This window comes from Fulmarus glacialis, unplaced genomic scaffold (genome assembly GCF_000690835.1).
Source record: "Fulmarus glacialis isolate BGI_N327 unplaced genomic scaffold, ASM69083v1 scaffold2866, whole genome shotgun sequence".
NCBI classification, from domain to species: domain Eukaryota; kingdom Metazoa; phylum Chordata; class Aves; order Procellariiformes; family Procellariidae; genus Fulmarus; species Fulmarus glacialis.
The window spans coordinates 59,855-84,840 of NW_009219841.1; the positions used below are offsets into that span (position 1 = coordinate 59,855).

General features: G+C 36.0%; 1 protein-coding gene across 3 annotated transcripts in view; it reads left to right on the forward strand.

The window, feature by feature from the left end:
• Positions 1-24,986, forward strand: part of LOC104078746 (probable ubiquitin carboxyl-terminal hydrolase FAF-X) — an 80,271-nt gene that overhangs the window by 35,948 nt on the left and 19,337 nt on the right. For 2 of the 3 annotated variants that reach the window (XM_009580507.1, XM_009580508.1), the window contains exons 17-32: positions 53-264; positions 1,990-2,230; positions 2,440-2,589; positions 2,697-2,817; positions 3,290-3,420; positions 3,667-3,945; positions 6,627-6,752; positions 9,308-9,433; positions 12,791-12,957; positions 18,827-18,935; positions 19,530-19,676; positions 19,798-19,944; positions 20,725-20,947; positions 23,284-23,504; positions 23,923-24,113; positions 24,560-24,733. In XM_009580507.1, the coding sequence (XP_009578802.1) occupies positions 53-264; positions 1,990-2,230; positions 2,440-2,589; positions 2,697-2,817; positions 3,290-3,420; positions 3,667-3,945; positions 6,627-6,752; positions 9,308-9,433; positions 12,791-12,957; positions 18,827-18,935; positions 19,530-19,676; positions 19,798-19,944; positions 20,725-20,947; positions 23,284-23,504; positions 23,923-24,113; positions 24,560-24,733 (2,765 nt within the window). Of the gene's footprint in view, positions 1-52; positions 265-1,989; positions 2,231-2,439; positions 2,590-2,696; positions 2,818-3,289; positions 3,421-3,666; positions 3,946-6,626; positions 6,753-9,307; positions 9,434-11,426; positions 11,430-12,790; positions 12,958-18,826; positions 18,936-19,529; positions 19,677-19,797; positions 19,945-20,724; positions 20,948-23,283; positions 23,505-23,922; positions 24,114-24,559; positions 24,734-24,986 lie in introns of all 3 variants that reach the window. The other variant, XM_009580506.1, reaches the window with a different exon arrangement.

The window sequence follows — 24,986 nt, forward strand, 5'->3', positions numbered from 1 at the left end:
AAGATGGTTTTTAATGTTTCTTGTAATTGCACCAATTTTTTAATGTAATTAGGTAGTGATTCATGAGGACTTCATTCAGTCCTGTTTTGATCGTCTAAAAGCCTCCTATGATACATTATGTGTGTTGGATGGAGATAAAGACAGTATCAACTGTGCAAGACAAGAAGCAATACGAATGGTGAGAGTGTTGACTGTTTTAAGAGAGTACATAAATGAATGTGACAGTGATTACCATGAAGAGAGAACTATTCTACCTATGTCAAGGTATGTGTGGAAATGCACTACTGTGATTTTGATTTCTGTTAACTAAAATATTAGTAATATCTTTGATTTTTACATTCTAAAGGGTTTCTATTCAGGGACTGTATTTAGAGAGTTTCAGAATTCCATTTTCTCTGCTGATACATTTAAACTCTTCTGTAGTTTAAAAAAAAAAAAAATTTGAAAGATCAGGCAAACACAAGCATATATGAAAGGCACAGCAGACCTGAGAATAAACTTGTTTCTAGTGGTTTATTCTATGACTAGCACAATGTACCTTGTGACTGGATTGTTTTGGATGTATTTCTTTTTTTCAGATAGTTATTTAAAAGCAGTACCATTCTTCAAGTTAGTATGGGCAAACCTTCTTTGGTTTTCATAGTCCTGTCATACAAAAACCATGTTGTTAATGTATATCTTCATCTTCCAGAATTGTTTACAGAGATGCTAATCTTACTTTGCAAGCTTAAATTTAGGATTTTCTTTAAGTAAAATGTTCTGTGTAAATTCCTCAAAAAAAGGGGAAGAAGAGAACAGCACTTCGAAGTATATTTATTTTCTGTATACCTTCACTCTTCTTATACTTGTCCTTGAGTAAAAACTTAGCTGAAGTCCTAGCAGCTCCTTCTTCAACTCTGTCTTCGGTACAAAGAAAAAGGTAACGCTTAAATCCAATGTTGTGTAGATATTTTCACAAACAAAATACTTTTTTCTGAGAGGGGAAGGCAGAAGAGAAAACTGTTTAAATGTTCCGGTGTTAGTAGCTGCTGTCTGTGGGAAGAAAGTCTCAAAAATACGTAAGGAATACACTGAGATTGCTATGGATTTATGATGCAGCTAACATTTTTAGACATGGTAGGGGTTTGTTGTCCCCTTATTTTAAATGCCCTTTTTGTCAAGAAAATTGAAGAGATTGCTGTTTCTTCATGATGTGTCAGTAATTTGCAGTGCTCCTGCAGCATTTCTATTGTATATATTGATTAGTCCTAAGTAAGTTCTCTTGTTGATTGCAGGTGCATCTTTTTTATATGGGCTGCTGATTTGATTAGACTAACTTTTTCACAGGTCTTGTTAGCAGGGAGCTTTTATGAGGAATTTTTATCTTCTTCTGTTGCATGGGATTAGTTTGTTGGGCTTATCTGGACACATCTTTCGTGATGAGTTCCCGGGTATTGTGCAAAGTGTGATCACTGCTGGTGTGAAAACGTTTCTTCTTTTTTTGACCTCTTTGAATTTTGTAAAAGCATTTTGATTTTTAAGTTGGAATTCTAATACAAAACTTTTAACAGCTTTTGACAGAAGGCATTAAGAATTGGTGGCGTGATGGCTTTTTCTGATCTTGGTGTATTTAAAATAAGTTGTTTTGCTAAAAGAGTAAAACATAGTTGCCAGTCTGAGCTTTATTTGTGCGTTTTGATCAGAAAATTACAAGCACGAGAAAAGATCCAAAACTTCTTAAGAGACTTCTTAAAATTCTGTCAATGTTCCTAACCTGACTGTAAAGTTGACCAGATGTTTAATGCACTTGTGCGGAGTGTGGCTTCTTGAAAGTTTCTGTGTATGTTATGTTTGCATAATTCCTGGTGCCTTCACAAAATAATCTCATGCTGGAGCATACCACCATATGTAAAGATTTGATGTTGAAATATCTGCAACACAAAATACAGCAGGAAAAATAAATTATTTAATGAGGATAAAAATAACTTTATCTGGTTTGTTTATTTTTAGAGCTTTCCGTGGTAAACATATCACACTGGTAGTTCGTTTTCCAAACCAAGGCCGACAGGTGGAAGATTTGGATATTTGGTCTCATACAAATGACACAATTGGCCAAGTACGGCGTTGTATTCTCAATCGTATTAAAGCCAATAGCGCGCACACAAAAGTAGAACTGTTCATTGGTGGTGAACTGGTGGACCCTGCAGATGATAGAAAATTAATTGGGCAGTTGAATCTCAAAGATAAAACGGTAAGTGTTGCAGGTTGATTATTTATGTCAATTCAGATGTCGCTTCCCTTTTGTAAATGCTTGAAAAATACCATGCATGGGATCACTCACTCTTGTGAAATGGTTCCATTCTTCCTCCTTATATTATGCCATTAACATTGTATCAGATGTTTATTTGGTAAAGAATCTTCATTTTTGCGTAGTATTAAAACTATGATTGTGTTTTTCAGCTAATTACGGCTAAGCTTACACAGATAAATTCTAATATGCCCTCAAGTCCAGATAGTTCTTCTGACTCTTCAACTGGTTCTCCGGGCAACCATGGCAATCACTACAGTGATGGTCCAAATCCAGAAGTTGAAAGCTGTTTGCCTGGGGTGGTAAGCATATACTTAGATTCTGAAATGAACAGTTTAAAAGCATTTTTTCCCTATACTTTGTCTTTAACTAATGATTTTTATGGGGTTTTTTGTTTGCTTATTTTAAGATCATGTCACTACATCCTCGATACATCTCTTTTCTTTGGCAAGTTGCAGACTTGGGCAGTAGCCTAAATATGCCACCTCTTAGAGATGGAGCACGTGTTCTTATGAAGCTCATGCCACCGGGTAAAATTTCATTTGATCCTCTTTTATATTGTAATATCATGTATAATAATTGCTCACCTGTTATTTAAAAATTAAGTTAGGGGACTATTTTCCACTTTCTGGTAATTTGTTGATACTGTAATTCATGATTGTTATCCTAATTAGGATTGTATGTATTTCCCAAATAGTTATTTCTTGTCTGTCGTATAAAGTTGCATAGTTTGCAATTGGTACTGGGGTACAGTGCCACAGTGCAGTAAAAATGGGGAGAAGCATTGTATTTTGAAGTGGATTTGTAGCACTACTTTAATAGGATCACTTTTGTACTGACAGAAATAATCATTGCAGAACACTTCATAGTCTGATCTTGTCTGTCAGTTACATTTTTTGCAACTTTTCTGATACTCCTAAAATTTTTCAGATTTATAATTGTAAATACTATTGGCTTGTTCTGGAGTAGTGGTGTTATAAAATGTTTGTGTTTTTATTGCAGATAACACTACAGTTGAGAAACTAAGAGCTATTTGTTTAGATCATGCAAAGCTTGGGGAAAGCAGCCTTAGTCCATCCCTTGATTCTCTATTCTTTGGTCCTTCTGCTTCACAAGTGCTGTATCTAACAGAGGTTTGTGATGCTTTGCCTGTTCTTTAAAAATCTTCAACTCTTTTTTTTCGCAATCCTTTCTGTAACATTGTGGAACCTAAGATGAAAGTCTGGTTTGAAATTAACAATTGAAAATACTTAACAGTGTACTGGAATAAACTGGTGTATGGCCAATGCTGTCACAGCATTCCAACATAGTCTCATGTTCAATCATCTATATTCAAGCTAGTGCATTTCTGTTAGTTAACTCTGTATTTTGTTCTACAGGTAGTTTATGCCTTGTTAATGCCTGCCAGTGCACCTCTGGGAGAAGATGCCAGTGACTTCCAATACAACTTCTTAAAAAGTGGTGGTTTGCCTCTTGTATTGAGCATGCTGACTAGAAATAACTTCCTGCCAAATGCAGATATGGAAACTCGAAGGGGTGCCTACCTTAATGCTCTAAAAATAGCCAAATTATTGCTAACAGCAATTGGATATGGCCATGTTCGAGCTGTGGCAGAAGCTTGTCAGCCAGTTGTGGAAGGCACAAGTACAATTTCACCGGTAATATAAATCTTCCTTGATGCAAATAGCAATGTACTCCAGTTTTTATATTGTCTGCAGCAACATCTGTCCGCTCTCCATTGACAATCTCTTTGAGTGAGTTACATGTCAAGAACTAAAAAAGGGATCAACTTACTAAACAAATCCTGTTTCTTTCTGACTGTAGAAAAGTTAGGTGTGAGATCCACATGCTCTATATATGATTTTCAATGGTTTGCATGATTGTCAGTACAGGTAACCTTCCATTTTCAAGTACATTTATTCCATAAATGTAAATTCTGATTCTTTTGAGCTGTTGAGTCTATTGAAGGATGTGCCTCTGAATTTCTTGTATTTCCTATTTATGATTAGAGCATAAAACAACAGAACTGACATTGAGTCATGCCAACCCTCTCTGTACACAAAAATAAGTCCTTGGCTTGCTAGATTCCTAATTCTGTGCATTGCTTGTAGAAAATTCTTGCAGGGAACAACTAGGTACATGGCAAAGTTAAGTGTTGATAGTGGAAAGGTGTCCTACCCTAAGACTTCTCAGAGTTGGAAAGGGAAAGTGTAACACAGGTGTTCTCAAAGGTGATCTCACATGTCTATAGTAGTAGATTTTGTGTATCTTTAATATGGCTAGTTGGTTTTTCTACATCTGGACAAGTATGTTGCGGGTCAAGATTTTATTTCTGCCCTTTTACAGTAGGCATACAGCATAGAGTCCAAAAATTAAAATTTGCTGCTGTCCTTGGGCATTTGCTTCCAGGTATTCCAGCTGTTTTATTTTTTTTCTTTTGTGAAGTTCCATCCCAAATAGTTGCTTGAGCTATCAACCTATAGTTGAGAATACATAGAGGGCCCCACTCCAGAGCAGTTTCCTCCAGAATATTTACTAAGATCCACCTCTGAAGCAGAGAAGTACATTCCCCTTAGGTCTGAAAAATAAATATCTGTACTGGTTAGCTCTGTTGGAAGATACCAGATTCATTCTTTTTCAAGGAAATAGAAACTCTTGACGATTACAAAGAGGTGAAGATCCCTTTTCATGTCTCATGTTAGAATATAATAGAAACATCTTAAATCAAACATGTTTGCCACCCTATCCATCATCTATTTAAAATGAGTAAATTTTACTGCCCTATTTTCTAATGACGATTATTCAAAAATCAGTTTGGAACACAGATGACATCAGTTGAGTCTTGAAGTACTGTTTGAAATGACAGTCTTGAAGTACTGTTTGAAACATTTACGCTGACCGCTTAGGACATAGTAACATTTGTACATGACTACTGACATTCACTGTTAAGTGCTGCAAACATCTAACTTTATTATTAACTCATTTGTTGGAAAAAACATGGTTATTCTTGCTGTCATCGTCATCCTGTTTGAAGGACTTTAGCCTTGATAGTTTTTATTGCTGCAGTACCAATAAGCTTACACCTTGGGGTGGAGGTGGGATACCTTTCATCTATCGTACCTAAAGCATAAGTAGCATAGCGTAACTTTCTTGTAAATACCTTTCATCTATCGTATCTAAAGCATAAGTAGCATAGCGTAACTTTCTGTCTTGGCTTTCTGTCAGTACTTACGAGAATGAAGTAACCAAGACTGTGTGCCTGCAGTCTTCCAGTTACTGGTCTGCTGCTGTTACTAGGACCTTTTAAATTTTTTTCTTCCTTGCTTTCATAGAAAGTTGAATCAATAATATTGTTAAACGTAGTATTCCGGTACATAGATCCTGATTTGCCCCCATATGTATTGTTTGATCCTTTTACAGCCAGCTTCTGTTAGCTAATTGACTGTGTAAGCTCTAGTCCAGTTTTCAGTGGGACTTCTGTAATTTTGCTCCCCGAATCAAGTGTCTTAGTGAAGCTGACAAAGCAAAGGGATATGGCCAGCACCAGGTATTACAGACCAACTTCACAGTGTGTCTTTTGAGCAGCATTTTGAGCAGCGGGTTTTTTTGGCTGAAATGATACTAGAAAATGAAGAAACTCTTTTGTACAAGAAGCTTTAACTTCTAACCATAGCACAGAGAGTCTTTTCAAGCATGTTTGTCTATGAGAAGGAAACAACCATTTCAGACTTGAACTGTCAGAGCTATGGAGCTCTGTCAGCCCAAGGAGGAGGAACGCTATGCTCAAACCAATACAGAAAAGATAAAAACTTGTCTTGCTACTGTTTCTGTTCTGAAATTATGATAAAGAACAGGAGGGATAATCCGGAACAGAATTCTTCAATAGTGCTCTAACTCAAATGTTTAAAATGTAGTTAACCATAATGAACACCACAACCATGTTCTGTCTGGACACTATTAGCTAATTCAAAGGGATAGCCATTGTTATAGCCAACCCTTTCTTTCCTACATCAACAGAAAGGGAAGGAGGCATTGTAATTCTAAATGTTCTGTTAACTTGAAATAGTCTGATCAATAAACATAAGTAGTTTTGAGCAAGTGCCTCTCCTCTTAACTACTTGTACTCTATGCTCGTGCACTGTAGCATACAGTGTCTTCAGATGTGATGGTATCTATTTGAAAATGAGGGGGTTTATTTTTCTTGGTGTTTGACGTTTCTGTAAGTAGTTTTCCTTCCAAGGTCTTACCTACTTCTACCAAACCTTTCTAAGTAATTTTGTATTTTTGTATCTTCTTGCTTTTTTTTTTCCATGTAAAAATAAGGAATACTTTCTTCCAGATAAACCAGGCTACGCACGACCAGGCAGTGGTGCTACAAAATGCCCTACAAAACATTCCTAATCCAACTTCAGAATGCATGCTAAGAAATGTAGCAATACGTCTTGCACAGCAAATATCTGATGAGGTTAGTGAACTCCTTTCTGTATCACCTTTTTTCCCTGTAGTATTTTTTTTTAAAAAAAAAAATCCTTAAATTTATTGCTTTGTAAGACATGGATTTTCCTTCTAAAATGTCATGAAACATTTTAGGTAATGTTCATATGGTTCATAAGCTGTTAACTAATTAAAAGTATTTAATGAACTGTTTCCATATGAAATTATGAAATTCAGTGTCTAATAGCTAATAAGGAGGCTTAAGTGAAATAGGTTCTGTACAAGCTCTTTAATGGATTGTGACTATTGTTACACTTACATCAAGTTTCTGAAGTTCTGATCTAATAGATTTAAAGAAGTTAAATGGGTATTTTAAAAACATTTTTGTGATACCTTCCTTTTTTTGGTCTTTTATATTTTGGTTTCTGCGTAACATTCTCTTCTTGAAAAGAAACACAGAAAAGGGGAGGGAGTTTTTAAATATTGAGCATGATTTTTGAATGCTGTGAAAGATCAAAGTCTCAAATTGTTGCCAGTGTATCTTTATATATTGAAAATGCATTAATGATATGAGTGAAAAATTGGATTGTGGAGCTCAGTAGGGTTAAACAATGTGCTTTGCAAATATAATAGTCTTATCTGTATGGTACTGTATGGTATGACCAAACCCCATTTGGATTTGGAATTATGAGTCATGTTAGTGAACACATTAGTGAATTCTGCTGAATTCAGCAGAATCTAAAATTGGAACTACTGCAACTTCCTCTTCCACAGTGAGTCGGGATCCCTCAGTTTCCAGTGTGGAAGCAGTTAATATTGTTTTTCTATACTGTATAGAATCTCTGCAAAGCTATCTCCAAAACAGTTCTGAGCTACCTAAATAAAAGTAGTCTTTTATTACCATCTTAGTGTTGAAAAGTACACTGTTTCTTCTGAACAAAGAGCTGTGTCTAAAGAAAGTACAATGTACTAGACTGCAAGACTGAACCATCTGCCTTCCTTTAGTGGTGGTATTGCATCCATAGGTGATGTGTATACACGTAGGTGTATGTGTAAAAACAGCTAGTTGAACTCTGATTTAATTAACTTCCTTCCACAGAAGAAATGTCTTTTGAGGTGAGGTATGAAGAAAGGTTTTTAATTGTGCCTTTGTCCGTTTTGGAGGCCTTCTAATAAATAAATAAATAATTTTTCTTTCACCAGGCACATCAAAGCAAACAAATCTGAATCTCTTACAGGAATCTGCGCAGTATTACTGTTAAAGTATTGTCTATAATTTTTGGGAATTATGAAAACTGCTGTAGATCTGTATTTCATATGTATTGTAGTTTGCCTTTGAAAGACTTTTTTTTTTTCTTTTAATGTTCTGATGGTCAAAGACTCTTTTTCAACTGACCTCACAATTTTAAAAAAAATAAATCTGACGTGGTTTCCGTAGGCCAGACAGAAGACTACAGCACGGAAAGAAATCTTTCACCTTTTTAAAAAATTTTGATAAGACAAGATTTTAAAACTACAGTGAGACTAAAAAAGAAAATGTTCTTTTTCTGTGTGACAAATTTTTCTTGTAATGCTGTTACTGTAAGGTTGCTTTGCTTGTGGCAAAGGTGAAATACCTAACTATTGTTAGTGTCCATATCAGTAGCAAGAATGCACAATGTTCAGGTTTCCTGATGCAGCTAGCTTATTAGTTAAGCTTCATAGAGTCTCCTTTTTTCGTTAAGTCTGAGCATTAGAAAAATGAAATCTGAAATTTTTGAGAACTGGCTACCATCTGCTTTTAAAGATTGTCTATTTTTTTGGACAGTTCTACTTTGAATATAGTCTCCAGATAGGTTTGGGGTTTTTTTGAAAGTTGATGCAAACTATAAATAATGTCAGTTGTAGTATGTTTTGTGACGTTTGTGTATTAGTAGAAACTATTGGATGTTAACTCCGACCATGCCGAAAATACTGAAGAGTGAGTCTACATTCATAAGATACATCATCTGTGTTCTTACTAATTTAAAACCCTGTATAACTTGAATATAGAACAATCCCTTTATATATTAATCGCATACTTGATAAGTGCTAGTTTGTCTAGCTATCAGCTAGCACAATAAATATCTGGGGGAGAGGGGGACGACAAACCCTAAAATAACTTCAACTTGTTACATTACTTAAGAGACTAGCTGCCTTCCAGATGCATGCTTGGTGGTTTGTTGGGTTTTTTGCCCCGAAACAAGAATGTTTTAGCATTGAAGTTGGTAGTTTCTGCTAAATCTTACTCAGAATCAAAGAGTTGCTGGTTATTTATCAAAAATGTTCACTTTCTTGTAATTCCTGGTAGTAAGATTCTGCAATATATCTAAAATACATGCTACTTTCTATTAAAAAAAAAAAACATACTACATGAGTGAAGTACAAATGCTTTTCAAGATATGTCATCTTTTTTTTCTTTATTTAAGGACAAATTCTTTGTTAAATTTTAGATTTTTAAGTTTTAAGCTTTCTATAAATAACATTTGTGATAATTTAGAATCCATTGTGATGTTATTTGCAACTGCATTTTAATGTTGCTTTGGTTTATTTCTCTTTTTTTTTCAGGCTTCAAAATACATCCCTGATATCTGTGTTATCAGGGCAGTACAAAAAATTGTTTGGGCATCAGGTTGTGGGTCAGTTCAGCTGGTTTTCAGCTCGAATGAGGAAATTAGTAAAATCTATGAAAAGGTAAGAATTCCTAAGCAACTTCTTTTCTATGTAACTATTCCTTTGTTTACAAAAGGGACAGTGTCAACCAGGCCAGACTTAGAGTGTGATGAGCTCTTAGGTAGTTATCTTGGTGATGATGTATTTCGGAGTCTAGTATGATGTGTCAGTTGTCATACCACAGTTTAATTTTCTATTCCAAATTCCTTTTCTTGGTAGCTATTTAATTGTAGCTTGAATCTGGTGTCAGTTCAAAAATGCACCTGTTCTGAAGGTGCTGTAACATGTTTTCAGCCCAGTTAGATTCTGTATTTAAATAAGAAAAAAGCACTTCTTTGCAATGCTAATTTTTCTAGTCTTCAAATTTAAAAGGTCTATTCTACAGAAGTCGATTTAAAGCATATGTGCAGTCTAGAAGGAGAAACAAGAGCTAATTGATCGTTGGTAAAATGAAATAACTGCTACTTCTATATGACTTTTTTCCTTTTGTTATGTAGATATGTAGACCATCTTCATGGTTTCACGTGTGGTTTACGCATATAGTTGGGAGTTGGAGGTTATATATTAGTATGTTATCATACAGCTTGTGTTTAATGAATGTTGCTTCCAGTTATAGGAAATAGTAATCTGTATTTTGGCTGTGATTTTAAAAAACTATTTTTGTTCTCTAAACATCTTCGCTTGTTTGCCTTATAAAATCAAGTTTAGTACTCGTCAATAACTTTCCTGAGAGTAAAAGGGAAAGGAATATATAGGGAAGTTTTATTCTTTGTGTATTAGCTGTTGTGCTTAAATGATCAATTTGCTGAAGTAAATATTCATCCTCTAAATGCAACACCTTTCTATTTAGCTTACGTAGTAGTATAATGGCATCTGTATAATGGCATCTGCTTCTATTGCTGTGAGAATGACTTCTTCATGAAATAAGTTGGGGTTTTTTTGGTTGGGTTTTTTTGGGGGGGGTGTGTGTGATGATTTAACTTGCATGTAAAAAGTGGTTTAGTTAATGTGACAGTCCAGGCACATGAAGATGTGCTCTTATATCTATACATTTGATATTTTAAGAGTAGTAGTGCACTAAAGAATATACACCTAAAGCAAATTATACCTAAATGTTCTTTTCTGATGTTTTTCTGGGTGGAAATTGTACAGTTAAGTTCTGTAAAAATATTTTTTGAACAACTGAAGTTTTAAAATAGGTGAAATTTAAGCTGTACATTATTAATCTTCATTCAAAGTTTTTTGTCTGTGTTTTTTTATTTTTATTGACACTTACGGACATTTGTAATAAATCACAGCTGCATTTGGTTTATCCTAAGCAAAAGGGAGATAAAAATTGAAGGGAAAAATTGGAAACTAAAAAGAAGAAGAAATTGGCAGAAGTCATAAGAAGGGGGAATAAAGTACACTTTGTTAAGATAACATCAAAGGAGAGGAAAGTATCGCAGTAATAGATGAATATGATGCAAGAAAAGACACATTCTTAAATTAAGAGAATTGCGTTTGGTTATAGATGAGAGGAAGTAACTCCTATGGTAGTTTTATAGAGATTGAATATACCAGTGACTGGCAGACACTGGCTTAGAGGAAAAAGTATTTTAAGAAAAATGCTTTCAATTTTCTAAGTTGAACACTAAACCTTAGAGTTTTAACTCATGAGTCATGGGAGCATTTTGCTAAGTCTGCGGGGTTAGAGATTTATCATTAAATGTTAGTTTAAGAACAAAAGCAGACTGATTTTTGTGGAATTGGGAATGACATCTCAGGATTCCTAAAAACATCAAAGGCAGCTACGGTAAATGGATTTTCAAGAGCCACTTCAGAGTAGTCTTATCAAGTATGACTTCTGAAAGAATGTTCTGAGCACTTCAAGAAGCTTCTGAACTTAACTGGTGAATGAAATTAAACTTTAAGGTCCAGATAAATTGTTTTGAGAGCGTAATTGTTATGGAGTCTCTTCTGCCTCCTGCCTCAAAAAATTCTGGTGTGGGAGTCCTCTCAGTGGTTGAAGAAGACTGTGTGGCTTTCAGTGGTGTCAAACGACCATTTCCTTATTAGCTCAGAGAAGGCCCATACCCATCTGAAATACTGCAAGTATGCTGCTTCCACAGACCCGTCAGCTCTTGGTGCCTGAGTATAGGGAAGTACTTCATTGAGTATAAAATACACTTTGCCTTTCTGCTAGATCCCTGCACCCGTGCAGAAATAACTTTCTTTTCTAAACAGGGCTTCAGTGCAGAGCAGGTGCAGTCCTGAACTTCTTGAAAGCATTCTGCTTTTACTTTCATATCTTGATGTGTCAGAATTACCACATCCTCCTGCTGCAGTGGTAGTGACTGTCTCTGATTTTTAGCTGTTGTGCAAATACAAAATAGTGTCTGTTGCCAGACTGAGACATAATTTGTCCTCTTCTGCTGTTCACAACCTGTTCTCTCTTCTGCATTGTAATCCCTTCTTTCTGCCTACTTAATCTTGATAACCTTTCCATATATAAAACAAATACTTATTTTATGTCTGTGGTTAATGTTGCTAACTTGCAGCCACGATTACTGATGAATTAAGACTGAAACCTGCTCACATTCAGTTTCTTCAGAACTTCAAGCTAATTAATTTTGGCTTTAAATTTTGGCTCCTTCTTTGGAGGAGAGGGCTTGCTTTTTTCCTCAAAGTATTTACTTTGGGGAAAATGCAGCAAAATGAACTCACTTGATGCAAGTGTTTGAACTGAATTGAAACAATAACCTATGTACCAATTAGAAATATTATCCTTTCATATTTCAAAAGTCATCACAGCAACTATGTTTGAAATTTGGTTCAGCTGTTTCATGTTTCTGAAAAATAGTGAAGTACTGAATAAATTTTAGCAGTATTAAGAAGCTGTTGGTCAAATGCGTTGTGAGTATCAAAGCTTGGTAAAACTGGACGACTTGATGAGTCATACAGCACTACAGCCTTTCTACAGCATTTCTCTGTTTAAATAGTAACTGTTTCCAAAACTTTAAACTCCAGGTTCTGAGTAGTGAAGAAAAGAATCTTACTTAAAAATATAAAAAAACCCAAGCAAACAAAACCCAAATACAAACCAACAAAAAACCCAACAGTACTAACTGATGTAACTTTTGCCTGCAAGCTTCTGATTTAACTTCTGCCTCCTTAAGTTTGTGCTTGGAGTCCTCCTTTGAGAAGCACAGTACTGTAAGTTCAGGTCATCCTGCATAGTGTTTTGAATCACACCTGAGTGGAGTGCATAAAATACTTGGCACTGATAATCACTTAGTATACAAATTTGTGGTTTGTGTTTGTGTTTAGTGTATATACCTTGGAGCCAGTTGGGGTTTTTTTCTATACCCACTTGTGCTTTCTTGTTTATTTTCACAGACAAATGCAGGAAATGAACCAGACATGGAAGATGAACAAGTTTGCTGTGAAGCATTGGAGGTGATGACCCTGTGTTTTGCTTTGATTCCAACAGCACTGGATGCACTCAGTAAAGAAAAGGCATGGCAGACGTTTATCATTGATTTGCTATTGCACTGTCACAGCAAGTAAGTTTTGGTGGTGGTTTTTTTTTTAATCACATATATTATTTTACAATTCAAAATTAATGTAAAGCCTAAATGCAGACCAGTGACTCCTTATTTAAGTGACTTTTCTGCAGTTGTTTTAATTTATTGTTTAGCAATATAATTCTGTAATTTGGATACCTGTCCTAAAGTGGTAGCTGTATCAGTCCCATCTTCTTTGTACTCATAAGGAGGATATTGTCAAGCCAGATAGATACCTGATAATGTGCTATTGATTGCTTTAGAACAACTTATTTAGAATAAAATAATAGGTACTTCATGTTTTTCAGAAATTATGTGAATACTCAATACGTTAGAATATTTAAGTGACTTCGGTATAGAAGAACTTTCCTCTACTTTTCTGATAAGTAAAGGCAAAATACAGTGCTAGCAGTTTGAGGAGAGGGGGGAGTTAAGATTTAATCCTCTGGTTTTCTTGCATTGGAGTGGTACACTTGCAAGTCTTCACATGGCTCACATTTTACATAGAGCTGTTGCACTGGAGCTGTCACCTGGTGCAGTAACAGTGTCTTGGTGGAAGCCTTAGCACTGTTGGGGGACAGACAGACAGGGAAAAACCAGCAGGAGCTGCCAAGAGCGATGTGGTTCAGTTGCCCTGCAGTCCTTCCATAGAGTTCAGGGATCTCTTGTTATTTCCAGGCTATTCCTAAAGGTCTCCTAGACAGCATTTGCATGATACAGCATCTGTATGATGTCTGTCACGTGACTTTTAGCCCACCTGAAATTGTGATACAAAGTATTAGGGTGTGTATTTTTAGTAGCCATCCAGGTGGAAAGTTTTTGTATGTTGTTATTAAACTTAGTTACTAGTGCTTTGAACTGTTACTAAAGATTTAATTCTAGTTTTGTAAGATCTCTGCTGTTGTTCCATGAATATTTTAACTTTTTGAGAAACGACAGAGATCAGGAATTAGTGAAGTTGTCTAAGCCTTTCAGTACGTTTTAAATGGAATTGGATTGTGGCACTCTGAGATGACTGAGGTCAGAATTTCAGCACCATGTTTTGGGTTTTTTACTTTTCTAGATAAAACAGGTTGAAAAGTCTTCAGGAATATTCACCATAACAAAAGGATCAATAGTATTATCAGAGTATCTCTTTACAGTGAACTACTTGCACATGTCGATGAAACTGTAGTGTTATTATCAGAATCCCACAAGCTTTATTAGTTTGCAACCTGTGATATAGGATGTTCAATTTTCAGCTTCACTGAAGCTTTTTATTGTCACTTAAGTTAGATAAGTGTAACGAAACATGCTGACAAATGTATGTTGTAATTTTACATATTAAATGAAACAAGCTGTCTTTCACTATTTTTGGTAACTTTCAAGGCTGATAAGTAAGAAATCACTAAATTTTTTTTTAAAAACTGTCAACCGTTGATATCAAGTTACTATTTTGACAGTAAGTGTATGTTGGCCACATGTCAAATTTGGAGTACCAGTACAGCTGAATAGCATGGGCAAGTGTTAGTGCTGCCCCCCATCGTTTGATTTCCCCTTCCCTCCCCCATGTGGGTCCAAAGATTTATCAGATTTGTGGCTTTTTTACATTATCTTAATTGTACAAATGTAAGTAATGGGTGATAATTTTTATAATAAATTTCACTGTAGTTATCTGTCTTTCTGGCATTGTACTTGGAATTTAAGTGACATTTCTCAAGTGTTCACCAGCATTGTTTATATTTCAGTTAGTGTTTGGTATCAATGCTTTGCAGACAGAAGTATTTCTTTGCATATTAAGTTCAGTGAGCAGTTCTCGGATTTAGTTTGTAAATGAGAAATGTGTTGGCACAAATAATAACTTTGGAGAACTTAAAGATTATTATATCATATACTGGCCAAATCTGTGTGATCTCCATACTTATTTCTTGGCAGTACTACAACATTAAAACTTCTGGGGCTTCTTCTGGTGTGACATATCTCTCATGAAATGGTCTTAAAACTTTTCTTTAAGCTTTGAATATCACAAACTGAGATTCTTGTCACTTTACATGGGCTGGGAAGCTGTCACCACAGCTAGGTATCTCTCTTGTTTTGTTTTTATCTCTGCCACCATGTATCAGGTCTCAGGATTAAAAGTTGCTTATTTGCTATCACTTTCACTGGTTTGGGTTAATAGGCCAGGATTTTTTCATCAAGAATAACTGAAAGAAGAAAATACTTGGATATTCTTTTGTAACTATGAATCTGTTTTGTGATCCTTCCCAGTCTAAAAATGCTGTGTGCATAATGCCTTTTTTGCTGCGAGAACTCACAGAATAGCTGTGTTAATGTTTACTTTAAAAACAAATACAAGTAAACAAAACCCCATAGAATGAGTACATTTAACTGTTAATTGGTTACAAAAAATAATTAGTCTGCTTTTTGTTACATTTACAGCACAATGTAAAATACTATAATAGTTACTAGCAAGATAGCAGTGTTCTGTTTTTACACACAGAGTAGTGCCAATGACAAACCTACAGCAAAGATGACTTGTTCCCACTCTTTCGGTCTTTGAAAACTGCAGATGCTCTGAGGATTTTTCTGTTCTGGTCATATTTTCCTAAGGAAGTGAACTATTGGTTCAAATTGGGAACTTCTGAATCTATCAATGTTAAACAGTTTAGTCTCTGAATTTCATAGTGCAGGTTCTATCTAACACAGTTTGTGATGGAGTTAGAAGGTCTTCTTAGCAAAACCTGCAGTCTTGATTTACAGATGGGAATATCTGTCATGGTTTTGCCAGTCTCTCCCCATGGTTACTCTTCTTGCTGATTTGAGCTGCTTTGACTGAATTTGAATCCCAACTATTTCATATTGTTATGCCTAATGAATAGTTGACTGTTGTACTTTTCTTCCTAAAATATTGGAAGAAACTAGGTGTGTCCCCAAGGTGGGGCTTCTCTTTCCACATGTTTTGTTGGCATGTCAGTCCAAGTCTGAACAGCAGTGGCTTAACTCCCCAGGTATGTTAGCTTTTTGCCCATTAAAAATAAGAGTAGGATGGGGTTGGTTTGGGTTTTTTTGTCAGAGGGGATAAAGTTTGCAAGGGCTTCTCTTACCCAAGTAGACTGCTGCTCAGCTCCTTACCTCTGCTTTCTTTCTCCACCAGAATGGGAAATGAGCTGAATTTATTGTATGGAAAAATGGATCATACTGTCAGTACAAGAAGCTAACCATTGAGCTCTTTTCTCTCATATGCTTGTAAAATTTCTGATACATATGATAATCTCACTTAGAATGCAACAGTTCATTATTACATCGTGGTTAGAATAGCATAAACATGAGTAGAAACGGAAGACTGCTTTGAAAATGAAGACAGTGAAGTTGAACTAAGCTAAAAAAAAAAGGTTCCTCTTCTGAATTATGTGGAAACAAGTTTAGTGTTTGCAGTGCAGAGAAAGTTTAGCAAATACCAGACAGAATTCTGAATATCCTTCCATTTTCAACTATTGTTCTCTAATCTCCTGTCCTCAATCCGAGAACAATGTGAGCAAAAATATGCATGTGAGAAAATGTTTTTGGTGCACCATAAAAGACAAGGAAGATGATCAAGTTCAGATCTCACAAATATGATCATTCTGGAAAAGATCAGATGGATTAGTGGGTTTTGTTTATTTCTTTCAGAGGCTGAGATTGTATGGGACTTCTGCTGTTTCCTCATAGCATAACCATGCTACCTATAAATTGAGAAACAGAATGCAAAATATTTAATACTAAATACTAGAGCAGTTCTTGCTCTCCAAGGTAATTGATTTTATAGTGATGACCCCTGAATACAAAACTGGCTTAGTCAACAGTAGATAGCTGAACAGTTAGTCCTAAATGATCCTGGAACCCAGAAGTATTCTGCTGATGGCTGCGAAGTGTTTGGTGGTCATACATATGCACCCAAATAAATAAAAATTCTTACTGCCCATGTAAAGCAATGGTGCTTGTAGCCACTGAAGAGGCTGACTTTTGTTAACTAAACAGAAATCTGTATCCTGGAGCTATCAATAGCATGGGATTCAAGTTGCCTGCCTTAGTGGAGGCATTTGGCCTCCACGTGAGTGCGAGTTCATCATGCAACTCGTGTCCTATCTGCCAGCTCTACGCTGTTGTCATGGTGTCTAACATGGCACTAGATGCCTGCGTTTAGGCAGCTGCATCCCTCCCATGGTTCCTTAAGAGCTCTTAGATTGTTGCAGCCTCACAAAAGTATAATGCTTGTGTTCAAATACTGCATATTCCTTAGAAACATAACAGTGTGAAGTATGTGTTTCCTTGGTCACATTTCTCACTTTAGGAAAATGCCACCTTTATCTATTTCATTCTGCCTTTACATGCATGAACTTGAGCAGTGTCTATGTGATGTGTCCCAAGCAGTTGAAGGGTTGCATCTTAAAAGAAATTTCTGTGAGAAGTTTTATGAAAACATCAGCTCAGCAATCAGATCCCATAAAATGTCAATTCTTATTAAGAACAAAACAGACCCCCTCCACCCCAATGTCTTCTGCAACTCAAAGCAATGTAGTAGAACTTGCAAAGATCAGAGAAGGGTGACAAGGGAGATCAAAGCTCTGAAATTACTTCCATCTGAGGAACAGCTGAATAGCTTGGGGCACTTTGTATTGGAGAAGAGATAAATGGTGGGAGGAGAATACCACAGAGACCTTTAAAATCAGAAGTAGCAAAGGGAGAATAAGTAGAGAACAGTGTTTCTTTGTATAAGAACTTCTTGAGCATAACATTTAAGCAGTATAAACCTTCAGTTTGGAAATAGTTTGAGGGGTTCTTTCATGAATCTGTCCAGTGAGGGCTATGAAATACTGCTTTTGGTAGTCTTCCTGAACCACAAATTGTTAGAAGCTGAGAGAACATTCTGGAGAAGTGTCACTGCATGCTTCCCTCTTCTTCTGCACTTTCCTAGATGTATACCAGAGACAGAGTGCTCAGCTAGGTGCATCTTTGCTCTGACCTCATGGTCATTCTTGCATGTCTTTGAAGCACAATTTACTGCACATGAAAGAACTCTGAAGGAAATAAGATTCTTTTGTGTGCTTTCCACAGTGACCTCATGGGCAGAAAACGATGACAGCCACAGCAAAAAGAGACTGTAAAATTCAGTTTGTTATATGTTGAGATACTTTCATAAAGCTCAGTGTTCATTTGTATTCTCTCCCCACCCAAGCAGAGTTGTTTCTAACAGTTTTTACAAGCTATAATGCTCAGACAATTAATCTTACAACTTGAAAGAATAGGATTTGCCTTAATTTTTTTTTTCCTTAAGCTTATCCATTCCCATATTATTCCAGTGGTTAGATTAAGTTCTTAAATGGAAAATTTCCTTTAATTCTAGCCACTTGAATTTTCAGGGGGTCATTTTTTTCTCCTTTCTTGCTAATGATAAATTATGATCACTTCTTAGATGCTCAGCAAACTGCTGTAGTGATACATAAGAGCAGTTTTACTGGGATAGTTTTATTTTGTCTTTCAGGCACAGCTGGTGCTTGATTAGAAAAAACAGAAAAATTTATTTAGGGTTGCAAATTGCTTGTTGTGTTATGCAATATTTGCTGGCAGTTGCAAAGGTTTAGTGGTTAGGTGCTGATAAGTTTCTTTATCTTTTACCTTTAAATATTTGATTTGTGGAACAGGTTTTGTAATAGTAATTCATGTGTCTAATTATTCACTACTCACCATATTGTTTCTCCTTGCAGTGAAATTTTAAAGTATTCCCATTTCTTACATTATGTGCAGTTTTAGAAAATGGCATTAAACAGATAAGCACAAATTTAATTGTTTTTTTTAGTGTCCTGTTTGGATAGGGAGATTGTATATAATGTTTCTATTAAATGATTTCCAGAACTGTTCGTCAGATGGCACAGGAGCAATTCTTTTTAATGGCTACTAGGTGTTGCATGGGACAGAGACCTCTCCTCTTCTTCATTACCCTGCTGTTTACTGTTCTAGGGGTAAGTTTTTAGAGGTAAAGGCTTCAGTACAATGTGAATTTCTGTAAAAGGTAATAAGGCAAAATATCTGCAAGAAAAAGCAAACTGCTATTAACAACAGTCACTAAAATATAGATTCCTTTTGACCTATAGGCAAGTGGCACAGTTGATTTCCATTTGAGTTAGATGAGGGGGAAAGGAACTTTTTTGCACTTTCTGATAAGAACATGAACAATAAGCTTTAATATATGCATTTGATCTTCAGTGAATGCTAAGCTTCAAGTAAAAATCATTAGCAGATTAGATAGATACCTACAGTTACTGCTTTCTTTTACTGGGCCTGCCAGGGCTTTTCAATTCTGCATGCTCATCGCTCTCCTGAACATTTGATCACTTCATTGTTTGTTTCCCATTCAGGTGTAGAATTTGCTACTAAAATAGTCCAGAAGTCATTCATTAACAGATAAATACAATTGTAAACTTCTCAAAGGTTAAAAATTACCTTACACTTCTTTTCTTTCATACTTACTGCCAGTTTTAGGGAGAATATGTTAGTGTTGCACTCTAAGTAGAAGCGTGTATGAATTCTGTATCACTTGTTTTTGGTTTACATAGAGTACTGCAAGAGAGCGAGCTAAGCATTCTGGAGACTACTTCACTCTCTTAAGACATCTTCTTAACTATGCTTACAACAGCAATATTAATGTACCCAATGCTGAAGTTCTTCTCAATAATGAAATTGACTGGCTTAAGAGGATTAGGGTAAGTTTTAGGATAAGTTTATTTCTGATAATGAGCTTTTTGCTGCTTTGTTGTAAAGTACAGTTTTAAGCTTGGTAAATGTATATTATTTAGAGAATCCCAACTTTATCTTAAATGGCAGGATGAAGTAAAAAGAACAGGGGAAACAGGGGTCGAAGAAACTATCTTAGAGGGTCACCTTGGAGTAACAAAAGAGTTGTTAGCATTCCAGACACCTGAGAAGAAATACCATATTGGTTGTGAAAAAGGAGGTGCTAATCTCATTAAAGTAAGTTCAAGTTTTTTGGCCTATGGAGTTTTTTGGGGGTTTTTTTGTGACTTGTGGTCTGTAACCATAAAAGGTCCCAATTTAACTGTGTGACAAGGGCTTCTAATTGAAGTTTAATGTTTTCTTTAAAAATAATTTTTTCAAAAAATTACACATTTTACTCATAAGGGTGCTTAACATTCCCATTCTTCGGAACCACTGGTATGGAGTTGCTGTAACCTCGTGAGCTGTTATTCCAAGACTCGGCAAACATCACACAAGGATAGTGAGCTAGATACAGGATGGTCCTGTGTAGGACTGCATTCTTTCAGTACTCCATATTGTCTTTTCTCCACATGTTCTTAATTAGTGCTATTAATGTTTATGGCAGGTTTGAACAAATACATGACATTTGAGTGTCTCTTCAATCAGATGTGTTTTCTTTGTACCTCTGATATTGTACAGCAGCAATGTTGGCTTTTTTCAGTACTGATTGATAAAGAGCTTTGTAGATAATACTGGTTTGGCAAAAGAAAATTTTTACCAATCAAGAATAATACAGATTTATTTTTAACTTGCAGTGGGGGGGGAGGTTTGCAGGGAACCACTTTAGAATGGAGTTATTCTGTTCTAAATTTAAAAGCTCGTTATGGTGTTGGTCTCAATTTTAACTCTTGGATTTTTTTAAGTACTTCTCTGGTTCTCAGACACTCATTTATGTACTAACTCTTATTCTGTTATAAAACAGTGTGCATTTCTATGGTAACAGGTGATTTCTTTTTTTTTTTTTTTCTTCTTCAGGAGTTGATAGATGATTTCATCTTTCCGGCATCCAATGTTTATCTACAGTACATGAGAAATGGAGAATTGCCTGCTGAGCAGGCCATACCAGTCTGTAGTTCACCAGCTACTATTAATGCTGGCTTTGAGCTACTAGTTGCACTAGCAGTTGGATGTGTCCGAAACCTCAAACAGATAGTAGACACCTTGACTGAAATGTATTACATAGGTACAGCAATCACTAGTATGTAATATTTTTAATTATCTATTTTCTACTTTTTAATGTATATATTATGTATAGGTTTTGTTTATATTATCAAGTGAACTAGATGCTGAGTTTTTAGTTTGTGGTTTGTTTGTGGCTGCTTTTAATGTTGCAAAATCATGCTGTCAAAATCTAGAAAAGTTTCAGTGTAGCCTTTATTTGTTCTTCTTTATGCAGTGAATGTACTGACTTGCATTACATGGTTGCATCCAAGTTCCAGCCCCAGTCATTTACAGTCTGACCCTTCCTACCCTGATCTCTGGCTATTCCCCTTTGTCCCTACCAGCTCCCAGGAACTTCATTCTGTCTGTATCTTCTACTTTTGTCTCATTGTTTCAGGTTCTGCCTAACCAATCCCAGAACCTCATCAGGTATCTTCGGCTTAGTTTTAGTGCCAGTCTCTTGGTTGTTCACCTAATTTGTCATCATTGTCCACACACAGACACAGGTCCACTGTCCTGTTTCCCTTTTTAGTTCTGTATTCATTCTCTGCTTGTCATATTCCTTTCTCAAATGTTTGTTCTCTCAGTTTTGGTCTGTCTCAGCACAGCTGTGCACTTAAAGAACTTTCTCTTTCTCACTCAAGAAAGATTATAGCAATTGCAGTATGTACAAAAACTTACAAATGTTAGTGTTTCAAAAGCCAAGCCCATAGTCAAATAAAACTTGGGCTAATTTTCACAAGGATGGCAAAAGGCTTATACTTACACAGATTTTGTTATCAATAAAAAGCATGAAAGACTTTTTTAAAAACAAACAAACGAGCATATTTTCTGCAGCCCTAAATGGGATAGCTAAACCATTTTGGCTGTAATATTGACGGGGGGGAACACTGAAAAACTAAACCAAGCAAACCCAAACTTGTATAGGTAGAAAGGCTGGGAGAGTTGGGGTTGTTCAGCCTGGAGAAGAGGTCTCCAGGGAGACCTTATTGCAGCCTTTCAATACTTAAAGGGGGCTTATAAGAAGGATGGAGAGGGGGGGCCTGTAGTGACAGGACAAGGGGCAATGATTTTAAACTGGAAGAGGGTAGATTTAGATTGTCCATATGGAAGAAATTCTTTACGGTAAGGGTGGTGAGACACTGGAACAGGTTGCCCAGAGAAGTTGTGGATGTCTTATTGTTGGAAGTGTTCAAGGTCAGGTTGGATGGGGCTTTGAGCAACCTGATCTAGTGAAAGATGTCCCTGCGCATGGCAGGGGTTTAGACTAGATGATCTTTAAATGTCCCTTCCAGCCCAAACCATTTTGTGATTTAACAGAATGTTTAAACTTGTAGAGTTTAGCAAAACTATAAGCAACTAGAAATAGTATCACATAGTGGGAATTGTCTACTACCTCTCACAATGGCAGTGCTACTTGCCCAGTTGGTGGTATCAGTGAGTCATTTGAGGTTTTTCAATCTCTTCGTGTTTGGTTCCATCTCAAATGAACAAATGAAAAGGGCAGCTTTATGGTTTTCCCCCCTGCCTCATCCTTTTTTCTTCACCCTTTTCTATTGGGAAGTAGTGTATTTCTTATCACCTCACAATTAGAAGGATTTTATGGCTTTTCCTTCCACTCAAATATTTGATAAGCATGATAGAACACCAGATCTCCATGGTATGTCAGACAGAAGAGAGAACATGTGTATGAACTGTGCATGCTGTATGTTTCATATACCAAGTAAAGTTTGCTTGTAAATATGCATGCTCTCTTACTTTTTTTTACATCAGAAAAAAAAAAAACCACCACAGAACAACAGGCTAGTATAGGAAACCTGTGATCGTAAATGTACTCTGAAGAGATGTGAGAGGTGTGAGGGGTGTGAGGGAGAAGACTCAGGAGAAAAAAATCTTACCTCAAATCATATAGATAGCATTATCTAAAACTGTTTCCCATCCTGGCAAGGAAAAGTGGGGCCTAAGTGAAATATTGTAATTTTGAAAGGATTATAAATTTGTGAAAGGCTTATAAATTGTTTGTATTGTCTAGATTCTTTCAACTGAATTCTTCAGCTAAGAAACTTGCTGGTGTTGAGGGAAGACTTCTGTTCGATACATAAATAAACTGAATTTTTGTCTTCAAAAAGACACCTTCTTAGTTATGCAGTAGAAGAAAATGGTGTAATGGTTAAGATTACAGACAGAACTATCGTTCGTAAAAGTTGTGTTATTTTAGCAATTTAAGTTTTCTGGTGGAACATTTGTTATATTAAACTACAGTGTGATACAGACTAATACTAATTTTATGCAACTGCCCTTTGTACTGCATTGATGGTCTAGTTCTTTTATAACAAAATAGTTTCCTAATCACATTCTGCTATTTTCTTTTAGCTTGTGAAGCGCTTACAGAATGGGAATATCTGCCACCTGTTGGGCCTCGACCACCAAAGGGATTTGTAGGACTAAAAAATGCTGGTGCTACTTGTTACATGAATTCTGTCATTCAGCAGCTATACATGATTCCAGCCATCAGGAATGGGATTCTTGCAATTGAAGGCACAGGCAGTGATGTAGATGATGACATGTCTGGGGATGAAAAGCAGGACAATGAGGTAAATTTAATTACATAGAACTTGCTTATCTTTAAAATAGGATTCTTTTTTATGAAAAGGTTATAACAAATTTAGGTTGCTAATCACTTTGCTTTCCACTGCTAGCAGTGGGGACAATAGCATAATATTTCTTACTTGAATAGGCTCGCTGCCAGAGAGGCAGTTCGAAAGATCCGAGTAGCAGGGTTTGCAGATCCAAGTAGCAGGATTTGCAGACTTCCTGCTCATAGATTTGTACTTGAAAGCACCGTACACCATTTCTGCCACCAAAACTCCATTAATGCATACAAAGATGTTATTTTTTTCTTCAGAGGAGAATATGGAAAAGCTTAGATTGTTAAATTAAACAAGGGATACAACTAGCTATGAGATAGCTACAAATCCAAGTTAATTGCACAAATTTTCTTCTGCTTTTCAGAGCAATGTTGACCCGCGAGATGATGTGTTTGGTTATCCACATCAGTATGAAGACAAACCAGCACTGAGTAAAACAGAAGATAGAAAAGAGTACAATATTGGAGTTCTGAGGCATCTCCAAGTAATTTTTGGTCATTTAGCAGCTTCCAGGCTACAGTACTATGTACCAAGAGGGTTTTGGAAACAGTTTAGGTAAATAGAAAATCTAGTATTAATGTCTGTTCACTGGACCACTGAAATGCAACAAAACTCATCATAGTAGAAGAAATGATAGTGATGTGTAAATTAGCAGAACTTGTGCAGCGTTGTATGTTATCCTACCTTTTCACCATTCTGTAGAAGTCTGTTAGTAAACCAAAGTTTACAGCAAGATGATTATTTTGAATTCTAGCAGTTCTTGATCTTGATATTGAGACTTTGAATTAAGTATCAAGTTATACACAAAAGCTTGTTTTTACTTAGCAGTAAGTAAGAGTCAGGGACGGAGTAACAATTGATATACTACATCACAAACTAATAAATAGTTTTGCCCAGTAAGGAGGAGGGATTAATAGCTTGAATAATATTTTTTTTTTAGAAAAGACATTTTTGGAGAACAAAACAAAAAATATTTGACAAGAATGTGCTTTTGTTTTCAGACTTTGGGGTGAACCTGTAAATCTCCGTGAACAACATGATGCTTTAGAATTTTTTAATTCCTTGGTGGACAGTTTAGATGAAGCTTTAAAAGCTTTGGGCCATCCAGCAATGTTAAGTAAAGTTTTAGGAGGGTCCTTTGCTGATCAGAAGATTTGTCAAGGATGCCCACATCGGTAAGTGTTTAAGATTCTCCTTTCTTACAGAAAAACAACTTGTGTTTGTATCCTTATAGAAGTGACTAAAGAGTCAGGAGTGGGTTTTTTGTGTGGTTTTGGGTTGGTTTTTTTTAAAGCTAATAGAATTTGCTACCTTGTTTTTTCTAGAGCCTTAATACTAATTTGTCTTCAAGTGCCTTGAAATACTTGATTATTACTGCTTCTACTTAGCAGATTGTATGTGAAGCATTGTGTATTGATCAGGGGAGGA